The 25,007-nt window shown below is 44.8% G+C and overlaps 2 protein-coding genes across 4 annotated transcripts in view; one reads left to right on the top strand and one right to left on the bottom strand.

Moving 5' to 3' along the window:
* The window catches only part of glud1a (glutamate dehydrogenase 1a), a 90,558-nt gene extending 87,643 nt beyond the window's left edge, over positions 1-2,915 (bottom strand). Inside the window, exon 1 of the mRNA XM_067972689.1 lies at positions 2,300-2,915. Within this exon, the coding sequence (XP_067828790.1) occupies positions 2,300-2,738 (439 nt within the window). The 5' untranslated portion in view covers positions 2,739-2,915. The remainder of the gene's footprint in view (positions 1-2,299) is intronic.
* A 373-nt stretch (positions 2,916-3,288) lies between these two features.
* shld2 (shieldin complex subunit 2) overlaps positions 3,289-25,007 on the top strand; it is a 106,753-nt gene continuing 85,034 nt past the window's right edge. Inside the window, exon 1 of one of the 3 annotated variants that reach the window (XM_067972686.1) lies at positions 3,289-3,349. The gene's annotated coding sequence lies outside the window, so the exon portion shown is untranslated. The other 2 variants (XM_067972683.1, XM_067972685.1) reach the window with 2 other exon arrangements.

Genomic DNA, 25,007 nt, shown 5'->3' with positions numbered 1-25,007 from the left:
AATGACTTGGATATGAATGTAAAAGGTATGATCAGTAAGTTCGCTGATGATACAAAAATTGGTAGGGTGTTAAATAGCGAGGAGGATAGCCTTGGTCTGCAGGACGATATAGATGGGTTGGTCAGATGGGCGGAACAGTGGCAAATGGAATTTAACCCGGAAAAGTGCGAGGTGATGCACTTTGGAGGGACTAACAAGGCAAGGGAATACACAATGAATGGGAGGACCCTAGGCAAGACAGAGGGTCAGAGGGATCTTGGTGTGCAAGTTCACAGATCCCTGAAGGCGGCGGAACAGGTAGATAAGGTGGTAAAGAAGGCATATGGGATACTTGCCTTTATTAGCCGAGGCATAGAATATAAGAGCAAGGAGGTTATGATGGAGCTGTATAAAACACTGGTTAGGCCACAGCTGGAGTACTGTGTGCAGTTCTGGTCGCCACACTACAGGAAGGATGTGATCGCTTTGGAGAGGGTGCAGAGGAGATTCACCAGGATGTTACCAGGGCTGGAGCGCTTCAGCTATGAAGAGAGACTGGGAAGATTGGGTTTGTTTTCCTTGGAGCAGAGGAGGCTGAGGGGGGACATGATTGAGGTGTACAAAATTATGAGGGGCACAGATAGGATGGATACTGAGGAGCTTTTTCCCTTCGTTGAGGGTACTATAACAAGGGGACATAGATTCAAGGTAAAAGGCGGGAGGTTTAGAGGGGATTTGAGAAAGAACTTTTTCACCCAGAGGGTGGTTGGAGTCTGGAACTCACTGCCTGAAAGGGTTGTGGAGGCAGGAACCCTCACAACATTCAAGAAGCATTTGGATGAGCACTTGAAATGCCATAGCATACAAGGCTACGGACCAAATGCTGGAATATGGGATTAGAGTAGACAGGGCTGATGGCCGGCGCGGACACGATGGGCCGAAGGGCCTCTATCCGTGCTGTATAACTCTATGACTCTATGAAGGGTTCTGTGCATGGACTCTATTATAGTCACAATACATAAGCTGGTTTACTTCCCAATTTTCCACTGCACATTACAATTCCAGCAGGTCACCATTTGACTAATTTTTTTAAAAATACTTTAGTTGCCCTGGCCAATGTCATTCAGGAAATCCACAATGAAATAATGCTTTCCACCCAGTAAACAGGCAAGATTGATTTTGAAGATTAGAAACACTAACAATTTTATTTTGAAAAATGCAAAGGAATGATTATAATGAAAATAATCTCACTTCAGAATTCATTACCATCAATAGCTTATGACGCTGCCCAAATCTCTCATACATTATGTTGATTTGCTCATTATTTACCTATTGCTACCTCACCTTTGTATTTGGTCCTATGCTGACTGCATAGTTAGCACTGTTATATATTCCTATAGGAGCAACATTACCTTAGAATATACAGATCATATATTGCTTCTAATAGTTATATAAAGGCACATTCCTGAACTAGGTCTATTAGTCTATCTGGCCTACAGGTATGAAGCAGCCTTGCTAGGAGTTATGTATTTACACAGCAGTGCTTATTCCTGCAGCAGTGAAATTGGAAAGGGTAATAAGAGAGGTATTAATGCAGCAGCCCCACTGAGGGATGGGGTAAGAGCTGCTATTCCTACCATAACTCCAATGGGGATGGGATAGTGTTTATAATAGTCTTCTGGAGTGTGGGCTGTTTTTAGGAGAAGTATTCCTGCAGCGGTGCCATTGAGTAGGGTGACAAGGGCAGGGGTCCCTGATGCTGCCCCACTGAGAGATGAGGTTACAGGGCAGAAGTTCCTGATGCTGCCCCATTGAGGGATGGGGTAACAGGGCAGGAGTTCCTGATGCTGCCCCACTGAGGGATGGGGTAACAAGGCAGGAGTTCCTGATGCTGCCCCATTGAGGGATGGGGTAACAAGGCAGGAGTTCCTGATGCTGCCCCATTGAGAGATGAGGTTACAGGGCAGAAGTTCCTGATGCTGCCCCATTGAGAGATGAGGTTACAGGGCAGGAGTTCCTGATGCTACCCCATTGAGAGATGGGGTAACAGGGCAGGAGTTCCTGATGCTGCCCCACTGAGGGATGGGGTGACAGGGCAGGAGTTCCTGATGCTGCCCCACTGAGGGATGGGGTGACAGGGCAGGAGTTCCTGATGCTGCCCCACTGAGGGATGGGGTAACAAGGCAGGAGTTCCTGATGCTGCCCCATTGAGAGGTGGGGTAACGAGGCAGGAGTTCCTGATGCTGCCCCACTGAGGGATGGGGTAACGAGGCAGGAGTTTCTGCAACTGCCCCGCTAGGCGTGCAATGCCCTGCCTTACCTCCTTTGCACGGCGTCCGGTGCTGGCTGTGCTGGGCTCGGTAGCCCTCGATCACTTCCCACTCGCCGTTGTCCCTCTTGATGGGGAAGGAAATGGACAGGACGTGGTTGCAGGGCTTGATGATGTTCAGGATGCCCCGCACCCGGCTGTGCTTCTGCTCGTTCGACTCGCGGGTCCGCAGGTCCTCCACCAACTTGTCCTCCACGATCTTCGCCCCGCGGTCGAAAAACCCCTCCACCATGTTGAAGAAGTTCGGGTCGTCCTGCTGCTCGTTCTCCGCGGGCTCGCTGGAGTACCGCCGGCACTGGAGCAGGGCAGCCGGGCCGCTGAGGCGCTGCAAACCGCTCTCGGCAGCGGCAGCGGCGCCGGGTGACGATGAGGCGGCGGCGGCGGCGGCGGCGGCCCCGCGAGCCAGCAGCTCTCCTAAATACCGGTACATGGCGCGAGAGGGTGGGGGGGGGGGGCGGGGGGCAGTCACCGTGCTCAAAGGGGACTTGGAAGCGCTGCGCCTCACACACACTCACACACTGACAGCACCGAGAGCTTCCACGCCTGGCACTCAGCGCCGCCGCTTCACTGAACGCCCGAGGGCAGGCTTAGTGACATAAACACCCTCAGACCCGCCACTGCGCATGCACCCCCTCCTCCTCCTCCCCCTTGGTTTTAGCTGCCGACTTCTACGCATGCGCCCGGGCGAAGGGCCAGCGGGTGGTTATAGAAAGGGGCGGGGCGTTTTCGCACGTGCTCGTGCGCGAGGCGGAGGCGGGGAGGGGGGAGGAGAGGTCGCCTGTACGAACGTAAAGCATCTGACGTTGTGAGCGGGAACGAGAACGAGCAGGCGCGCACCACGCCGCAAGTTGTTTACCCGCTGTCGTATACCCACGCGCACGAGATAGAGGTTGCTCCGTGTGCGCGCGCGCGCGCGCGTGCCCGCTCGCCCCGGGTAGGATAGATGGGGGTGGCGTTGTGAGGATCATCTGACAAGCGATCCAAGCCAATAGAAATTATCCGTCTGGTCCAGGCCGGCCTGAGGTGCTTCGGGAATCTTCGGTAATTTCCGTACCAGCGGCGTCGTTTACGTCTTAAAATATAATCATGGTAGCCTATGCAAATGGTATTTAGTCCACTCATCACGAAATATGTATTGAGAGGGAAAAGTTTTTCAAAAAAGGGTTAAGGTTGCAGGATGCCCTTTCGTTCGGGTCTTTTCGTTAATCGTCGCCATCTCAGTGCCAGAGGTAGGGAGGCTGCAGGCTTTCTTTAATTGTTGTCACCAGAAGGAATATCATATTACTCATTCGATAAACACTTAATTATTTTGTTCCTGAAACTTCGAAGATCGTAAGTTGCGTGTGTTTGAAAATAATTTTGAATGACCCGGATGTAATAGATCAGATACCTGCCATTAAATGAAAGATGACTTCCTACCTAAAAAGTCGAATAATTATCTGGTGTGGTCATCCCAAGTGGCTGGGGTTGCCTTGGGATCTTGTTCCAAATACAGGGTAACGAGAGAGCGCAGACGTTCTCCATAATGCAGCTGGATGGATTGCTGATTTCGGACGTTTTTCTCGAAATTTCTAATTGATAAACTGGACAGTTTCTTCCCTCCCCATTCTGCTCCTTATGAAGTAGAGACATCAGTTATTAAAGTTTTCAATTAACTCATCAGCAACAGCAAAAATATAGATCCATCCATGTTCCCAACCTTGCTTCCCAAGTCTTGCTCTCTGCTTTTGAACTTGGTTAAAGTTGGTCACTCTGACTGTAATTTAGAGCTGTCAATGTCAGGCAATCGTCCACGAGCAACAATTTATGGTGACTAAGAATGACTCAAATTGCAAACCATTTTAAACATTCGGCTGTTTATTTTTCACAGTGAAAATGCCTCAAAATCGATCATTTTTAAAATGGTAGTCACTTCATGTGAGTGACATGTAGTCATGGTTTGACATTATCTTTATAATGTTTCAAAACATGTAGCTGTAAAATTTTTTAAACATTGAAAATGGTCACATTGTAGCAAGGTGGCACACAATGTATAACTCAGCTATGCAGGCCATGAATGTCCCTGGTTCAATCCCTGACCTGTGCTGAGTTAGCTCATTTCAGTTGAAACCCTATCACCGGCACAGACCAGTTGGGCCAAATGACCTGTTTCTTTGCTGTAAGTTATATGTAGCACTACAATTGATGTCAGGATCATGGACAGGAAAAGGGAAAAGTCAAATTCCCACACCTGGGTGTGATTTTAGCCTGGAAATTGGGTGGGTTGGGGGGGCAGTAACAATTGCAAAAATCTAAAACCCACTTCCAACCCGCACGTTTCCGGTTTTCACAGGGGCGGGCAACCAACCCGCTCTCAGGAGGTGGGTCGGGCATTGAAAGCTTTTAAGGAGGCTACAGGCCTCCATTTTCAAAGCTTTTTTGATTTTAGCCCCCGGGGGCCGGGATTCCCAAACCTACTTCACGCCAAATGAGAGGAGGCGAGAAGGCCTGAAACTGCAGGTATGTTCCTTTTATAGCACTGCTCGTGGGCCCGGAGGAGCAGGAGTGCTTCCTCCAGGCCCAACAAGCCTACCAGCAGCGACCCCACCCCCACAATCTCCCTGCAATGAATCCCGACCCTGACCTCGCGATGCATCCCGACCCCCCCAGATGACTGGGCCCACCCCCTGATGACAGCCCCTCCACCCCATCTAACACTTATCTGATCACGTCCTCTTCCTGGTTCTTCTCCAGTCTGACTGAGAGCTAGCCTGTCAATCAGGCTGGCCTGTCAGGCAGGAAACCAGCAAAAAAAACAACATCCTTACATCAAAATCGTAAGGACATCCGAGAAACCCGTACTTCCGGTTTCCCGTCAGGAATTCCACCCGCGCCCCCGCCCCCTTCCTGGCTCCGAGCTAAAATCATGCCCCTGATTTCTGTTCAATGACCCTTTAAAAAATATGGATGTTGAGTGAGGATAAGGGCAGGCTTTGGTGTTATATACCCCCATGGTTGAGTCTACAGCATAGAAACAGGCCATTCGGCCCAACTGGTCTATGCCGGTGTTTATTCAATGCACGAGCCTCCTCACTCCCTACTTAATCTAACCCTATCAGCATACCCTTCTATTTCTTTCTCCTTCATGTGCTTATCTAGCTTCCCCTTAAATGCATCTATACTATTTGCCTCAACTACTCTATGTGGTAGCACGTTCCACATTTTTACCACTCTTTGGGTAAAGACGTTTCTCCTGAATTCCTATTGGATTTATTAGTGACTATCTTATATTGATGACCTCTAGTTTTGGACTTCCCACAAGTGGAAACATTTTCTCTACGTCTACTCTATCAAACCCTTTCATTATCGTAAAGATCTCTATCAGGTCACTCCTCAGCCTTCTCTTTTCTAGGGAAAAGAGCCCCAGCCTGTTTAGTCTTTCCTGATAAGTATGATGTGGAGATGCCGGTGATGGACTGGGGTTGACAATTGTAAACAATTTTACAACACCAAGTTATAGTCCAGCAATTTTATTTTAAATTCACAAGCTTTCGGAGATTTTCTCCTTCCTCAGGCAAATGTTTGCCTGAGGAAGGAGAAAATCTCCGAAAGCTTGTGAATTTAAAATAAAATTGCTGGACTATAACTTGGTGTTGTAAAATTGTTTACAACTGATAAGTATAACCTCTCAGATCTGTTATCATCTTTGTGAATGTTTTTTGCACCTTCTCCAGTGCCTCTATATCCTTTTTTATAATATGGAGACCAGAAATATTCACAGTACTCCAAGTATGGTCTAACAAAGGTACTGAATGTACTGTTTTGATCCGTAAGACCATAAGACCATGGAAGGGTTGGCTTATGAGGAAAGATTGAACAGGTTGGGTCTATACTCATTGAAGTTTAGAAGAATGAGAGGAGATCTTATTGAAACATAAGATTCTGAGGGGACTCGATAGGGTAGATGCTGAGAGGATGTTACCCCTCATGGGGGAATCTAAAACTAGGGGGCATAGTCTCAGAATAAGGGGTCACCCGTTTAAGATGGAAATGAGGAGGAATTTCTTCTCCCAGAGGGTCGTGAATCTTTGGAATTCTTTACCCCAAAAAGCTGTGGAGGCTGAGTCATTGAATACACTCAAGGCTGAGTTAGACAAATTTTTGATCAACAAGGGAGTCAAGGGATATGGGGAAAGGGCGGGAAAGTGGAATACAGATCAGATCAGCCATGATCTTGTTAAATGGCGGAGCCGAATTTTTTTTTATTCGTTCATGGGATGTGGGCGTCGCTGGCGAGGCCGGCATTTATTGCCCATCCCTAATTGCACTTGAGATGGTGCTGGTGAGCCGCCTTCTTGAACCACTGCAGTCCGTGTGGTGAAGATTCTCCTACAGTGCTGTTAGGAAGGGAGTTCCAGGATTTTGACCCAGCGACGATGAAGGAACGGCGGTATATTTCCAAGTCGGGATGGTGTGTGACTTGGAGGGGAACGTGCAGGTGGTGTTGTTCCCATGTGCCTGCTGCCCTTGTCCTTCTAGGTGGTAGAGGTCATGGGTTTGGGAGGTGCTGTTGAAGAAGCCTTGGCGAGTTGCTGCAGTGCATCCTGTGGATGGTACACACTGCAGCCACTGTGCGCCGGTGATGAAGGGAGTGAATGTTTAGGGTGGTGGATGAGGTGCCAATCAAGCGGGCTGCTTTGTCCTGGATGGTGTCGAGCTTCTTGAGTGTTGTTAGAGCTGCACTCATCCAGGCAAGTGGAGAGTATCTCATCACACTCCTGACTTGTGCCTTGTAGATGGTGGAAAGGGTTTGGGGAGTCAGGAGGTGAGTCACTCGCCACAGAATACCCAGCCTCTGACCTGCTCTTGTAGCCACAGTATTTATGTGGCTGGTTCAGTTAAGTTTCTGGTCAATGGTGACCCCCAGGATGTTGATGGTGGGGGATTCGGCGATGGTAATGCCGTTGAATGTCAAGGGGAGGTGGTTAGACTCTCTCTTGTTGGAGATGGTCATTGCCTGGCACTTGTCTGGTTACTTGCTACTTATCAGCCCAAGCCTGGATGTTGTCCAGGTCTTGCTGCATGCGGGCACGGACTGCTTCTTTATCTGAGGGGTTGCGAATGGAACTGAACACTGCAATCATCAGCGAACATCCCCATTTCTGACATTATGATGAGGGAAGATCATTGATGAAGCAGCTGAAGATGGTTGGGCCTAGGACACTGCCTACTCCTGCTCCTATCTCTTATGGTCTTATGGTCTATACAAGTTTAACATAACTTCTCTGCTTTTCAATTCTATCTCTCTAGAAATGAATCTCAGTGCTTGGTTTGCCTTTTTTTATGGCCTTATTAACTTACGTCGCTACTTTTAGTGATTTGTTTATCTGTACCCTGAGATCCCGTTGCTTCTCTACCCCATTTAGACTCTTATTATCCAAGCAATATGTGGCCTCCTTATTTTTCCTACCAAAATGCACCGCCTCACACTTATCTATATTGAAATTCATTTGCCAATTACATGCCCATTCTGAAAGTTTACTAATGTCTTCTTGCATTTTGCCGCAATCTTCTTTGTATTAACTACACCCCCCAATTTGGTGTCGTCCTCAAATTTTGAAATTGTACTTCCAATTCCTGAGTCCAAATCGTTAATGTAAATTGTGAACAATAGTGGTCCCTGCACCAATCCCTGTGGAACACCACTTCCCATCTTTTGCCAGTCTGAGTAGCTCCCCTCAACCCCTACTCTCTGTTTTCTGTTTTGTAGCCAGCTTGCTATCCATTCTGCTACCTGTTCCCTAACTCCACATGAGTCTACAGTACGGTACTTTATCGAAGGCCATTTGAAAATTCAAGTATGTTACATCCACTACATTACCCTTGTCTGCTCTTTCTGTTACTTCTTCAAAGAATTCAATAAGGCTGGTCAAGCATGACTTTCCCTTCTGAAATCCGTGCTGATTATTCTTTATTATATTGTCATTTTCTAGATGTTTTTCTATTACATCTTTTGAGTAAAGATTCCATCACCTTTCCTACCACCGATGTTAAACTAACTGGTCCATGGTTCCCTGGACTTGTTCTATCTCCCTTTTTAAATATAGGAATAACCTTAGCTGTCTGCCAATCGTCTGGCACTATTCCCTTTTTTAATGAATTTTTATATATATGTAATAGTGCCTCTGCTATCTCTTCCCTAACTTCTTTTAATATGCGTGGATGCAATCCATCCAGACCAGGGGTTTTAGTTTGCTAATATTCACTGTCTGTCTATTCGAATTGACTATTTGAAATATCAGAGGGTACCCATTTGCTGTGGAATGGCCTTCATTGGGATGATGGGAGGGGAAAATGGGGTATCTAATAACAATGTTAAAAGAATGCTATTACTCGTAGTACGTTAGGTGAGTTAAAAATTAATATAGAATATGTTAAAACTGAATGTACTGTTTTGATTGAAATTATTGGACCGCATATTTTAAGTCCCTGATCCGCAAACAATATTAATAGACCAGTGGTAAGATGAGAATGGTGTGACATCAGCACTGAGTCACGTGTTACCCTATATTTTGGGATCACTGGGCTAGAGGCCTCCTAATATTAGCTCAACCAGTAATGTATAGTATTGCAGATCTATCGATAGGAAACCGGTGTTTAGCAGTTCTCTATTGGCACTGGCAAACGGCCACCATTCACATTCATGTGGAACTGCTTCATCTGGCATCAGATAACCATACTTTTAGATTCAAAGTCTGCACTCAGTTAATCTTGCAATCTTATTGGAAATCTAAATCTAAAATATCCAATCAGATGACTAAATACTGACAAGCCTCCATTGAGATTATACTGTTCAAAGTACAGTTATAGATCCTTTTGGGTTGCTCTTTACTTTGCAGGCAACATTTAATATCACAGACATTAGTTATAGCTCCTTCTATAATTAACAAAAATATAAAACTGCCTTTACTCTTGCACTCTTGTTCCCTTTCTTCTCCACCCTCTTAAAAAATGTTGGCCGCACTGTTGTTCCTGAGCAGATCACTGTTTGAATTTCAGGCTTTAACAAAAGATCTTTAAAATTGTTTTAAAACTCAAACCTCACACAGCATCAATATGTTGCTCTGACCAGTTGCAGACACATTAGCGTAGATTTTCCGATTGGGCATTTGTTGGACATTGTGTTATTAGCACATACCTAACCATTAGTGTGCTGACTTTGTGGGGTCAGCTTTATTTACGTAATGAGGGTAAGCTCCCAGCCCATATTGGGCCTGGAATTTGGAGCTCACCAAGGAAGTGTGGGAAATTGCATGTAAGCAGTCTGTAAAGGCTATTCCAGTGTGAAATTGCGAGGATATGTAAGTGATGTCACTGGGGGTCTCATTTAAGTATTGCAGCTGGGAAACTGACCAGGTGCTTCCCGTGCCACTTGAAAGCTTGACTAGAACATGAAGTCGAGAACAAAATATGTAAGTGATCTCTGGCCATATTTCCAATTGGCCACGCCCACTTTAAGCCCCTTCATCAGGCATGACTGATAGGTTATCCCTGCTTTATTCAATATCAGCAGACTTGTTCCATTCATCTTTTATCAGCTGTGGCTCAGTGGTAGCAATCTCCCTCGACTGAGTCAGAAAGCTTGGTCAAAGAGGTAGGTTTTAAAGAGCGTCTTAAAGGAGACGAGAGGTAGAGAGGCGGTGAGGTTTAGGGAAGGAATTCCAGAGCGTAGGGCCTAGACCACTGAAGGCACAGCTGGCAATGGTGAAGCGTTTAAAATCGGGGATGCGCAAGAGGCAAGAATTGGAGGAACGCAGAGATCTCGGAGGGTTGTAGGGCTGGAGGAGGTTACAGAGATAGGGAGGGGCAAGGCCATGGAGGGCTTTGAAAACAAGGATGAGAATTTTAAAATGGAGGCGTTCCCGGCTCGAGAGCCAATGTAGGTCAGCGAGTACTGGGGAAATGGGTGAACGGGACACCATTGACCAGAAACTTAACTGGACCAGCCACATAAATACTGTGGCTACGAGAGCAGGTCAGAGGCTGGGTATTCTGCGGCGAGTTACTCACCTCCTGACTCCCCAAAGCCTTTCCACCATCTACAAGGCACAAGTCAGGAGTGTGATGGAATACTCTCCACTTGCCTGGATGAGTGCAGCTCCAACAACACTCAAGAAGCTCGACACCATCCAAGATAAAGCAGCCCGCTTGATTGGCACCCCATCCACCACCCTAAACATTCACTCCCTTCACCACCGGCGCACTGTGGCTGCAGTGTGCACCATCCACAGGATGCACTGCAGCAACTCGCCAAGGCTTCTTCGACAGCACCTCCCAAACCCGCGACCTCTGCCACCTAGAAGGACAAGGGCAGCAGGCGCATGGGAACAACACCACCTGCACGTTCCCCTCCAAGTCACACACCATCCCGACTTGGAAATATATCGCCGTTCCTTCATTGTCGCTGGGTCAAAATCCTGGAACTCCCTTCCTAACAGCACTGTGGGAGAACCGTCACCACACGGACTGCAGCGGTTCAAGAAGGCGGCTCACCACCACCTTCTCGAGGGCAATTAGGGATGGGCAATAAATGCCGGCCTTGCCAGCGACGCCCACATCCCGTGAACGAATTTTTAAAAAAGGTTACGGGCAGCAGAGTTTTGAATGAGCTTAAATTTATGGAGGGTGGAAGATGGGAGGCTAGCCAGGAGAGAGCATTGGAATAGTCGAGTCTGGAGGTAACAAAAACATGGATGAGGGTTTCAGCTGCAGATGAGCTGAGGCAGGGCGGAGACAGGCGATGTTACGGAGGTGGAAGTAGGCGGTTTTGGTGATGGAACAGATATGTGGTCGGAAGCTCATCTCAGGATCAAATAGGAGGCCAAGGTTGTGAATGGTCTGGTTCAGCCTCAGACAGTGGCCAGGGAGAGGGATGGGGTTGGTGGCGAGGACCAAAGACAATGGCTTCGGTCTTCCCAATATTAAGTTAGAGGAAACCTCATTGATCTCAATTTTCCTGTGGCATCTTGGAGCCTTGAGATTGCAGGCAGTTGTTCTCACCTCTCCTCTGGCATTCATGTTTTGAGTCCGTGTCTGGATCAAGACTGCAGTAAGATCTGGAGCCGAATGGTTCTGGTAGACCCTGAATTGAGAGTTGGTTAGCAGGTTATTGGTGAGCAGGTGTTTCTTGATGACACGGTTGATGAATCTTTCCATCATTTTGCTGTTTTTTGGGAGTAGGCTGGTAGGGAGGTAATTGGCTAGGTTAGATTTATCCTGCTTTTTGTGAATATGGCATATCAGGACAGTTTTCCACATTACCAGGTAGATGCTGGTGTCATGGATGCAATGGAATAGCTCAACTGGGACGTGGCTAGTTCTGGTGTGCAGGTCTAAAGCTCAAGGTAGGGCCTCAAGTCTGAGCATGTGCAATGTGCATAGTTTCCCAGGATGCTTCAGCAGCATTTAATTAGTTCAATTGATGCAATGCTTCTAATAATGTCTTTTTGTTTTTTTTCATAATTATTTGAAGAAAAGTTAAAAGACAAATTTCAAAAGCTTTATTCGGGTAAACTTTATATTGTGTATGTGTGTGCGCGTGCGCGATAGGACATTTTCCTTGGTGGAGGGATTACCCTGTGCACCAGTTCTTACCTTGCATCAGAGTTTTAGTAAGAATGAAAATCCTGATTCGTTTTTTTCTTCAAAATCAGGTTCATTAGGAAAACGGAAGCACTATAGAATTGTCTCTTTCTGTGCCAGAATATATTTTAAATCAGTCCGTGAAAACACCCCACACCCACCAGCATTTACTTTTCTCCAGATGAAGTGGAATGATGGTTGTGATATAATATACTCCTTATTTGAAGCCCCTCCCGTGAAACTAAAGTGTTATTAATCCATTGTATATAACAGCTTTATTCATTCATGGGATGTGGGCGTCACTGGCAAGGCCAACATTTATTGTCCATCCCTAATTGCCCTTGAGAAGGTGGTGGTGAGCCCCCTTCTTGAACCTCCGCAGTCCGTGTGGTGAAGGTTCTCCCACGGTGCTGCTAGGCAGGGAGTTCCAGGATTTTGACCCAGCGACGATGAAGAAATGGCGATATATTTCCAAATCAGGATGGTGTGTGACCTGGAGGGGAACGTGCAGGTGGTGGTGTTCCCATGTGCCAGCTGTCTATGTCCTTCTAGGTGATAGAGGTCGCAGGTTTAGGAGGTGCTGTTGAAGAAGCCTTGGCGAGTTGCTGCAGTGCATCTTGTAGATCAGTGCAGCCACGGTGTGCCAGTGGTGGAGGGAGTGAATGTTTAAGATAGTGGATGGGGTGCCAATCAAGCTGGACTTCGTTCTGGGGAATGAGGCGGGCCAAGTGGAGCAAGTGTCAGTGGGGGAACATTTAGGGAACAGCGATCATAGTATCATAAGGTTTAGAATAGCTATGGAAAAGAACATGGACCACTCTAAAGTAAAAATACTCAATTGGTGGAGGGCCAATTTCAGTGGGATGAGAACTGATCTGGCCCGGGTAAATTGGAATCAAAGATCGGCAGGCAAAACTCTAATTGAACAATGGGCGACCTTTAAGGAGTAGATAGTTAGGTACAGTCTAGGTACATTCCCACGAGGGAGAAAGGTAGGGCAATTAAAGCCAGAAGCACACTGGATGACAAAAGAGATAGTAAGATGAAGCAGAAAAAAGGGCATATGACAGATGTCAGATTGATAACACAAGCGAGAACCAGGCTGAATATAGAAAGTTCAGAGGGGAAGTGAAAAAGGAAATAAGAGGGGCAAAGAGAGAGTATGAGAATAGACTGGCGGCCAACATAAAAGGGAATCCAAAAATCTTCTATAGGCATGTAAACAGTAAACGGGTAGTGAGAGGAGGGGTGGGGCCGATCAGGGACCAAAAAGGAGATCTGCTCATGGAGACAGAGGGCATGGGCAAGGTGCTAAATGAGTACTTTGCATCTGCCTTTACCAAGGAAGAAGATGCTATCAGAGTCCCAGTAAAGTTGAGATACTGGTTGGGCTAATAATTGATAAAGAGGAGGTACTAGAAAGGCAAGCTGTATTTAAAGTAGATAAGTCACCCGGTCCAGATGGGATGCATCCTAGGTTGCTGAGGGAAGTAAGGGTGGAAATTGCAGCAGCACTGGCCATAATCTTCCAAACATCTGTAGATACAGGGGTGGTGCCAGAGGACTGGAGAATTGCAAATGTTACACCCTTGTTCAAAAAAGGGTGTAAAGATAAACCTAGCAACTATAGGCCAGTCAGTTTAACCTCAGTGATGGGGAAACTTTTAGAAATTATAATCCGGGACAGAATTAGCAGTCACTTGGACAAGTATGGATTGGTTTGGGAAAGCCAGCACGGATTTGTTAAAGGCAAATCTTGTTTAACTAACTTGATAGAGTTTTTTGATGACATAACAGAGAGGGTAGATGAGGGCAATGTGGTTGATGTGGTGTATAAGGACTTTCAAAAGGCCTTTGATAAAGTGCTGCACAATAGGCTCTTCATCAAGATTGAAGCCTATGGAATAAAGGGGGCAGTAGTAGCATGGATACAAAATTGGCTAAGTAACAGGAAGCAGAGAGTAGTGGTGAACGGTTGTTTTTAGGATTGGAGGGAGGTATACAGTGGTATTCCCCAGGAGTTGGTACTAGGACCACTGCTTTTCTTGATATATATTAATCACCTTGGTTATATTAATAACCAAGGTTATTAATATATATTAATGACTTGGGTGTATAGGGCACAATTTCCAAATTTGCAGATGACACAAAACTTGGAAGTGTAGTGAACAGTGAGGAGGATAGTGATAGACTTCAAGAGGATATAGACAGGCTGGTAGAATGGGCGGACACGAGGGAGATGAAATTTAACGCAGAAAAAAGCGAAGTGATACATTTCAGTAGGAAGAACGAGGAGAGGCAATATAAACTAGAGGGCACAATTCTAAATGGGGTACAGGAACAGAGAGACCTGGGGGTATATGTGCACAAATCGTTGAAAGTGGCAGGGCAGGTTGAGAAAGCGGTTAAAAAAGCACACGGGATCCTGGGCTTTATAAATAGAGTCATAGAGTACGAAAGCAAGGAAGTCATGATGAACCTTTATAAAACACTGGTTTGACCACAATTGGAGTATTGTGTCCAGTTCTGGGCACCGCACTTTAGGAAGGATGTGAAGGCCTTAGGGTGCAGAAAAGATTTACTAGAATGATTCAAGGGATGAGGGACTTTAATTATGTGGATAGACTGGAGAAGCTGGGGTTGTTCTCCTTGGAACAGAGAAGGTTGAGAGAAGATTTGATAGAGGTATTTAAAATCATGAAGGGTCTAGACACCATAGATAGGGAGAAACTGTTCCCATTGGCAGAAGGGTCAAGAACCAGAGAACATAGATTTAAGGCGATTGGCAAAAGAACCAAAGGTGACATGAGGAAAAACTTCTTTACACAGTGAGTGTTTGGGATCTGGAATGCACTGCCAGGGGGGTGGTGGAGGCAGATTCAATCATGGTTTTCAAAAGGGAACTGGATAAATACTTAAAAGGAAAAAAATTGCAGGGCTATGGGGATAGGAATGGGAGTGGGATTAGCTGGATTGGTCTTGCATAGAGCTGGCATGGACTTGATGGGCTGAATGGCCTCATTCCGTGCTGTAACCTTTCTATGATTCTAAGCGGGCTGCCTTGTCCTGCATGGTATCGAGCCTCTTGAGTGTTTTTGGAGCTGCGCTCATCTAGGCAAGTGGAGAGAATTCCATCACTCCTGACTTGTGCCTTGTAGATGGTGGAAAGGCTTTGGGGAGTCAGGAGATGAATCACTTGCTACAGAATACCCAGCCTCTGACCTGCTTTTGTAATCACAGTATTTATATGGCTGATCCAGTTAAGTTTCTGGTGAATGGTGACCCCCAGGATGTTGATGGTGGGGGATTCGGCGATGGTAATGCCGTTGAATGTCAAGGGGAGGTGGTTAGATTTTCTCGTGTTGGAGATGGTCATTTCCTGGCACTTGTCTGTCACGAATGTTACTTGGCAGTCATCAGCCCAAGCCTGGATGTTGTCCAGGTCTTGCTGCATGTGGGCACTGACTGCTTCTTTATCTGAGGGGTTGTGAATGGAACTGAACACTGTGTAATCAACAGCGAACATCCCCATTTCTGACCTTATGATGGAGGGAAGGTCATTAATGAAGCAGCTGAAGATGGTTGGGCCTAGGACACTGCCCTGAGGAACCCCTGCAGCGGTGTCCTGGGGCTGAGATGATTGGCCTCCAACAACCACTACCATCTTCCTTTGTGCTCGGTATGACTCCAGCCAATGGAGAGTTTGCCCCTGATTCCCATTGACTTCAATTTTGCTAGGGCTCCTTGATGCAACACTCGGTCAAATGCTGCCTTGATGTCAAGGGCAGTCACTCGCACCTGACTTCTGGAATTCAGCTCTTTTGTCCATGTTTAGACCAAAGCTATGATGAGGCCTGGTGCCGAGTGGTCCCGGCGGAACCCAAAATGAGCAGGTTATTGGTGAGTAAGTGCCACTTGGTAGCACTGTTGACGACACCTTCCATTAGTTTGCTGATGATTGAGAGTAGACTGATGGGGCGGTAATTGGCCGGATTGGATTTGTCCTGCTTTTTGTGGACAGGACATACCTGGGCAATTTTTCACTTTGTCGAGTAGATGCCAGTGTTGTAGCTGTACTGGAACACCTTGGCGAGAGGCACGGCTGATCCTAACACAATTTGCACAAAAACAAGGTTTGTTATAAATTTCTGACCCTAAAACTGGGCCTGAGGACCTAATGCATTTACTGTGTGAATTGCTGGTATTTTGAATGAAAGCTAGTCTGATAACAAACCTTTGCAAGACTAGACATGATACTGATCAAGATACGGTATTCAGTGAAGCATGGTGTACTACTGATTACCTGTCATCATCCGGTCAGTAGTCAACAGTTCAAGGGATTAGTGCAGAAAATTCCTAACATGACAAATAAAAAGGGTTAAATTAAATGCCTTCATGATGTCTGTACAGAAGTGCGGCTCAGGAATGAGATGGTCCAACAGATAGCACCTGGCTCAGTGGAGCAGTTCAGGGAGAAGATTCTCTGTCTCCACAACTAAACTTTTTGCTTAGCATTAACAATATAGACTTTAAATTCTTCTTCTGTATTACAAATAAGGTGCAAAAATTACAAAATAATCAAAACAGATAGGAGGAACCTGCATTTATATAGTGCCTTATCATATCCTCAAGTGCTTCAGAGCAATGAATTACTTTTTAATATGACGTCACTGATGTTTTGCAGGTACACTCAGCATTCTTTGCATAGTAAAGTCCCACAAACAACAAATAAGATAAATGACTAGTTAATCTGTTTTTAGTGGTGATGTTTGAAGGAGGAATGTGCTGGGACTCTTGGAGAGCTCCCAACTCTTCTTTGAATAATGCCGTGGGATCTTTTACAACTGGCAGACATACCCTCAATTTAACATCTGATCCACAGACAGCATCTCCAACAATGCAGCACTCCCTCAGTAGTGCACTGAAGTGTCAACCTCGATTATAAGAACATAAGAACATAAGAAATTGGAGCAGGAGTAGGCCAATCGGCCCCTCGAGCCTGCTCCGCCATTCAATAAGATCATGGCTGATCTGATCCCAACCACAAATCTAAAGAACACAAGAAGTCGGAGCAGGACCCGGCCACATAGCCCCTGGGCCCTCTCCGCCACCCACAGGGCATTGACCGATCCGAACTCAGCTTCATGTCCAATTTCCTGCCCGCTCCCCATAACCCCTATGTGCTGAAGTCCTGGAGTGAGGTTTGAACCCACAACTTTCTGACTCTGACAAGAGAGCTAACACTTGAGCGAAGCTGATACTGTCATGGAGATGGGAATATAGGAACATGGAGGTGGAGAGACAAAGGCAAGGATGCTCAGATATAGAAAAAAACAAAGTGAAGATTCACAGAAACAGAAAAATGGAGACAAAGAAACAAAAACATTGAAATTTACAGAACAAATAGTCCATGGACAGGGAACATAAGATTAACATGCATTATGTTTACTTAAACAGGTAGGATGATGTGTCCTTTTTATTCCAGAATACTATTTGTACAGCCTGCTCTGAGTCACTAAAGCTGGCTGGTGAGTTTATCCTTGGCAGGAGATATAGGTTGGACAGGGAGGATCAATCGGGAACGAGGAAAAAAGGCTGGGGGTTACATAAAAGGAAGCAGTGACACTAGAAGTAGTCAAGTATGAGAGAAATTTACATTTGGGAAGGCGAGGTGATGGGAATACTGCTTGGTGATGCACTTAACCTCAAGAGTATGTCATTTTCAATGCATGGTTAATTTCCCTTTTCCAAAGGCAACCCAGCAGTTTGGCCGCTCCAGTTGGCCTCAATACGGCTGAGCTAGGGGGCAAAAAAATAGGCCGGTGTTCCCACTCCTGATTACTATCTGATCACTCCTGCTGGAAGGTGTGGGCACGATATGAGGACAGGATAAGGTTCAGCTGTAATGCCCTCCATGGTTGAATAGAATTCCAACACTGATTCTTTAGGCTGATGCATGAAGAATGGCCATTTGGGCAAGGTTCTGCTGGGCTGCTGGTACCAGTGGAACTGTACTACAGCAAGAGTCAGCACCTAAAGGAGATGAAGGGGAAAATAATATCCCTTACTCCCCCCTCCCCTCCCTTCAGAACAGATAGAAACAACTGAACTATCTCTTGGCAAAAGCGATGTGAACGGTAATCAGCCTTCAAATTGTAATGGTCTGATTAGTAGAAAAGTAAATTTTGCTTGTGCTATCTACAAACCCTCTTAAGTGTGGGCCAACTAAAGCTACAGACCTTTGTGGTTATAATTTTTTTTTCTGATGGATTGATTATGGAAAGCCTTATATTCTTTATGGTTGTTATAAGATTATCAGGTATCAAGAACAGTCTAGCATTCAATTAATTGTTATCAGGTCACAGTATTTATATTGGGCTAGGAAATTCACTTAAAGATTAGATAAGACAGTGTTCTGTAAATCATGTGTTGCTGAATTCCACTGTTAAAACGAACCCAGTGCTGTTGATGGCTTAGCGAATTTATCAAGTGAGTACCTGAATCCAATGTGTGCTAATAAATGATGCTAATCAATGTGCCAATATCCAAGGGGATGAAGACAGGTTAGCTCACTGAGCAGAGCAGGCAGACGGAGTTAAATACAGATAAGTGCAAAGACATGAGATTGGGTAAAAGAAGTGAGAATGTAGATTACAGATTAAATGGCAACTTGCTTGAAGTAACTGAGCAGGGAAGAGATCTGTGGATAGTCCGTTGAAAGCATCACTTCAGTTTTTGTAAGAAGCGAAAAATAAAGTAAAATAAAACATTAAAGAAAATATTGGGATGTATAGCTAGCTATATATATATACAACTTGCACCTTCAACAACAACAGCAACAACAGCTTGCATTTACGTAGCACCTTTAATGTTGTAAAACGTCCCAAGGCGCTTCACAGGAATGTAATCAAACAAAATTTGGCATCGAGCCACGTAAGGAGATATTAGGACAGGTGACCGAGGTAGGTTTTAAGGAGCATCTTAAAGAAGGAGAGGTAGAGAGGCGGTGAGGTTCAGGAAGGGAATTCCAGAGCTTAGGGCCTATGCAGCTGAAGGCACGGCCACCAATGGTGGAGCGATTAAAATTGGGGATGTGCAAAAGGCCAGAATTGGAGGAGGTCACAGAGATAGGGAGGGGAGAGGCCATGGAAGTCTTTGAAAACAAGGATGAGAATTTTAAAATCGAGGTGTTCCCGGACCGGGAGTCACTATAGGTCAGCGAGCACAGGGGTAATGGGTGAACGGGACTTGGTGCGAGTTAGAATATGGGCAACATAGTTTTGGATGAGCTCAAATTTATGGAGGGTGGAAGATGGGAGGCGGGCCAGGAGAACATTGGATTAGTCAAGTCTGGAGGTAACAAAGGCATGGATGAGGGTTTCAGCAGCAGCTGGGCTGAGGTAGGGGTGAAGATGCACAATATTGAGGAGGTGAAGTAGGCAGTCAGTGATGGAGAGAATGTGAGGTCAGAAGCTCAGCTGAGGGTTAAGGAGGTGATTTTTGAAGCTGTATCTGGACGTGGAGGGGCCTAGAGTACTTTGTATAGTTCTGGTCTCCATATTACAAGATAGATGTGAGGGTGGAACAGGCAGGACTGGAAAGAAGCAGCTGTCCTGCTAGAAATGGGACGATGACTAGTTGTCGCGATAACTCCATGGCAACTAATGTAAATATTAGCAGACAGAATTTTAGCATGCCATAGTTCCACGGCAACTGCTGTAAAATATAATGCAGATAGTGCACCACCACTCCATGCCAATCCTGTAAGTATTAGTGGACTTGACTATAGTATGGTCTGGCTCCCTGGTAACTGCAGTCAGTCAGTCGGTCAGTCAGTCAGTCAAAATAACAGGCTGAGCCGAGTTCCAGTGTTTCATTTATTGCTGGATAAGCTAAGTAAAAATCTAGTGCCGTAGGGTCCATATTTTGAGAGTTATACCTGCATTGTAGTGAGCACCACAAGTGGCTGAAATCACAGTATTCAATGAGCACTATGTCCGAATTACTACTGGTGAGCACTTCACCAGATTGTAGTGAAAAACTAAAATCCATGGGAATCCAGAGTTTGAGACTTGATAAGAAATTGGATTAAAAAATGGGAAACAGTATTTGTGTCAAACTACATGGTGCTTCCTGCAGTACCGCAGGGATCCGTGTTTGAACCCTTGTTGTTTCTTATCTACATCAGTAACTTGAATGCAGAAATTAATTGTAAACTTGTTCAGCTTGCAGATTACATTAAAGTAGGGGTGGAGAATCAAGTTAAGGTTTTTTTTAGAAGGATTTGGGTCTATTATGCGATTTGGAAGGCAAATGACAAATGAAAGTTAGGAAAAAATTATTGCATATTGGAAAAAAGAATGAGCAGTATAGATATACAATGAGGGGAATACAATTAACATGCAAAGACTTTAAAACGGATTTGGGAGTAATAGTAGACTCATCACTTTTATTGTCAAGACAATGTGGAGAAGCAATTAAAAAGAAAAGTGAATTTTGGGATGTATAATCATAAGAGATTATGTTGAGGGTTTATAGAGCCTAGTCAGGCTTCACTTGGAATACTGTGTGCAGTTTTGATCAACATGCTTCAAAAGGGACAAACGTGCATTGGAAAAGATACAGAGAACAGCAACAAGAATGATCCCAGCTATAGAGCGAGTGAACTATGAGAAATGTTTAGAGAGCCTTATACTTCAGAGTCTAGAAAGATGAAGGTTATGGGGGACCTCGCTGAGATATATAATGTATTAAATGGTGTAAATAAGGTGAATCTAGAATATTAGTTCAAGGTTGGTCACGCCAGTAAAACGAGAGCATAAATTTAAATGAGTAAAAATTTAAAACAGATTCTTTGAAGAAATATCTTTACACAAAGAAGTCAGGGGAGTTCAAGATGTGGATGGATGCTAGGCTGGGTAAGTTGAAGTATTCGAGGGGCAAACATGATAGGCTAGGAGTCTTTTTTTGTCCTTGATTTTCTTTTATGGAGCAGAGCACATCAGTGTATTAACATGCTGTGGCATGAAGCAAAATACTGGGGTTCCTCAGAATGGTGAATTCCTGATCTCAGCTGGATTTTTGAGAGGGGTGAGGTGTGTTCCCAAAGTAAAGGAACAAATATTCACATGCTAATTAGCACGTGCCCATAATGCTGTCCTGAAATTCAGCTCCAAAGCCGGGCGAGGAAGCAGCTCAGAAAAGATCAGCTTTCCACCCCATTACCTTGGGAATAGTGCATTGCATGAGTTGGTCATAGACAACAGCTGGAAATAATTTGTAACAAATTGATAAGGGACGAACAGAATAGGGTATCTTCGATGTTAGAAGCTAATCCGAGCTCCTCGGTTTATATTGCAACCTGTAGCTCACTCCCAATTATCCGTTATTCTACAAATAAACTACTTGTACTCTTCTGAATTACTAGAAACTTTATGACCTGAGTAAAGAAGTAAAGGCTAAGTGATGTGTTATCAGTACAATGTGCTATTCACATCTTCCTAACGTGAAACAAAATGAACGCTGTATCTCTTGTCAGGGAAATATCAATTCACTCAGTTATGTCTCTTCCAACTTCTATCCTAAAGTGATTCAGCGGCATAGTTTCTGGGGGGAGGGGTCACAGATGTCCTATACTTGAACCTTCTATGCTAGCTAGTACTTTAAATAGGAAGCTGTTTTGACAGTGCTCCAACGTGGAAATATTAGTACTGCCTGAGGGATCAGGGAACATAGGAGTTAGAATCATAGAAAGTTACAGCACAGAAGGAGGTCATTCGGCCCATCGTGACTGTGCCGGCCGAAAAAGAGCTATCCAACTTAATCCCACTTTCCAGCACTTGGTCCATAGCCCTTAGGTTACGGCACTTCAAGTGCTCGTCCAAGTACTTTTTAAATGAGTTGAGGGTTTCTGCCTCTACCACCCTTTCAGGCAGTGAGTTTCAGACCCTCACCACCCTCTGGGTGAAAGAATTTCTCCTCAGCTCCCCTCTAATCCTTCTGCCAATTACTTTAAATCTATGCCCCCTGGTCATTAACCCCCCCTGCTAAGCCACTCTATCTAGACCCGTCATAATTTTATATACCTCAATTAAATCTCCACTCAGCCTCCTTTGTTCCAAATAAAACAACTTCAGCCTATCTTACCTTTTCTCATCGCTACAATTCTCCAGCCCTGGCAGCATCCTCGTAAATCTCCTCTGTACCTTCTGTAGTGCAATCATATCTTTCCTGTAATGTGGTGACCAGAACTGAATGTAGTACTCAAACTGTGGCCTAACCAATGTTTTATAGAGTTCTAGCATAACCTCCCTGCTCTTATATTCTATGCCTCAGCTAATAAAGGAAAGTATCCCATATGCCTTTTTAAACGCCTTATCAAACTGTCCTGCTACCTTCAGGGATCTGTGGACATGCACTCCAAGATCCCTCACTTCCTCTACACCTCTCAGTATCTTCCCATTTATTGTGTACTCCCTAGCCTTGTTTGCCCTCCCCAAATGCATTACCCAACACTTCTCTGGATTGAATTCCATTTGCCACATTTCTGCTCACCTGACCTGTCCATTGATCTTCCTGCAGTCTACAGCTTTCCTCCTCACTATCAACCACACTGCCAATTTTTGAATCATCTGCAAACTTCTTGATCAAGCCCCCCACATTCAAGTCCAAATCATTAATATATACCACAAAAAGCAAGGGACCTAGTACTGAGCCTTGCGGGACCCCACCGGAAACAGCCCTCCAGTCACGAAAACACCAGTCAACCATTACTCTTTGCTTCCTGCCACTTACAGCCTTAGAGTTAGAGCCATGCCAATCCTACTGTCACGTACCTCATAGTGAGCAGCTCAGAGCAGCAATGGCAGAAACCTGTGGGCAGGACTCTGCCTGAGTCTTTTGCGTTTTAGTCCTCAAAGGTAAATACAGGGAATTTATATTCAAATCAAAATTTATATTCAAGTGTAAAAAATAAACAAGCTAGTTGTTCAGTAATATTTTATTTTGCTGTGATTTATCACTGATTTGACCCCTCTGATTAGTATGCTGTTGGTGTATTTTATTAAATGAGATGATTTTTATGGAAGATGGAAAGTAAAATAATAGGACATTGTCATTCAGGTAACAAATGAAAAAAATCTTTGTGCATAATGTTGCAGATGATGAGTTTGTTAGCTTAGCTTATGGGATTTACTTTCGCAGCATTAGCTGCGGAATAACGCCTTTATACTTTAACCTTCCCAGTTGAATTTTGTCCAAATTGACCAGATTTCTTTTCCAGTTATTAGAAATCATGTCTGACAATCAATGCTATAAAAAAAGGATGGTTTCCAGGAAGCGTGCTGAAGGAACATTTGTGTCATGGGTAAGGTGGGTAGAGTTCCCATCTGGTTATTCTTAGCAGTGTTATAGAAACAAAGAGTAACTTACAACTAACGGCATAAAAACACACACTGTATAGAAACTTGATCAAGATGGATTTAGTTCTGAGGAAACCACATACTAAACTGTGACGTTTCAGGATTTTGAACTTTTTTTCCACAGAAAAGATTTTGGGATTGAGTTATATTTGTGTCTTAAAACAAAATTACTTTGCACAGGTTTGTTAAAAGCCATAGGCTGCAGGCAGTCAAGATGTGTATTGGAGCCACATGAGTCAGTTTGTGAAATATCACAGCTCACAGTCTAGTTCAAACTGATACCGTGAGGCGGTTCAGTTGTCTCATCCCAGGTTAGCCCCCATTCATTTTCAGAGCAGGAGGGGATATTTTCCTTAAATTCACACCCAAGAGGGGAGGAGAGGTACCCAGTTTTATTGAAAGGTCCACTGGCGAATCAGTAGTGGCAGAGAGGAAGTTAGCATCACAGCCCTGCCCTGGCTGGGAACACAAAGAAAAGGGACACAGTCAGTGAAATTGTGAACAAAGGACTGTGAGTCACAGTCTTGGGACTGGAGCTGAAAGCTCAAAATATAGGTCAGATTTTGCCGTTAGACGTTGCCTAGAAAGAAATGCTTTAACAAAAGTAAGTCGGCCATGAAAGGGACAGGTTTCATGGTCTGTTAATTTTTTCCCATTTAGTAATTTATATCTGCCCTCGTCTCATCGAGTGCTTCACTCCACCTTTGAAAACGTTGGAGAAACGTAAGTACGGGCATGTGTGAAAAACACAATGTCCATTTCCGTTCACAGAGGGGTCCTAGTTTTACAACCGAGCTTATGCTATCGTGTAGGAACAGGAGTAGGCTGTTCAGCCCCTTAAGCCTGCTCCGCCATTCAGTTAGATCATGGCTGATTAGTACCTTAACTGCATTTACCAGCCTTTGCTCCATATCCCTTGATACCTTTATCCAACAAAACTCTATCTATCTATCTCAGTCTCGAAAGCTCCAATTGTCCTAGCAACCACAGCCTTTTGGGGGAGAGAGTTCCTGATTTCCAGTAACCTTTGCGTGAAAAAGTCATGATTGATTTTGCTCCTGAATGGCCTAGTACTAATTTTAGGATTATGTCCCCTTGTTCTTGATTCCCCCACCAGAGGAAATAGTTTCTCAATCTACCCTATCAAATCCATTCAACATTTTAAACACCTTGATCAGATGACCCCTCAATCTCCTATGTTCAAGGAAGTACAAGCTATTTATGCAACCTGTCCTCATAATTTGATCCTCTAAGCCCCGATATCATTCTGGTGAACCTGCGCTGCACCCCCTTCAAGGCCAATGTATCCATCCTGAGATGTGAGGCCCAAAACTGAACGCAGTACTACAGATGGGGTGTGACCAAGGCTGTATATAACTGAAGCATAACTTCCTCTCCTTTGTATTTCAGTCCCCTTGAGATAAAGGTAAAATTCCATTAGTCTTTTTGATTGCTTTTTGTACCTGTCTACTAGCTTTCAGTGATATGTGTACTTGGGCTCTCAAATCTCTTTGCTTCACTACAGTTCCTAGTTTATCACCATTTAGAAAATACTCCAATTTATCCTTCTTGGGTTCAAAGTGGATGACCTTACACTTGCCCACATTGAACTCTATTTGCCATAGCTTTGCCCACTCACTATATCCCTTTTGACTTCC

The sequence above is a fragment of the Heptranchias perlo genome, chromosome 36 (assembly GCF_035084215.1).
Source record: "Heptranchias perlo isolate sHepPer1 chromosome 36, sHepPer1.hap1, whole genome shotgun sequence".
Lineage (NCBI taxonomy): Eukaryota > Metazoa > Chordata > Chondrichthyes > Hexanchiformes > Hexanchidae > Heptranchias > Heptranchias perlo.
The sequence above is the reverse complement of the archived record's forward strand: the minus strand, read 5'-3'. Positions and strand labels throughout refer to the sequence as shown.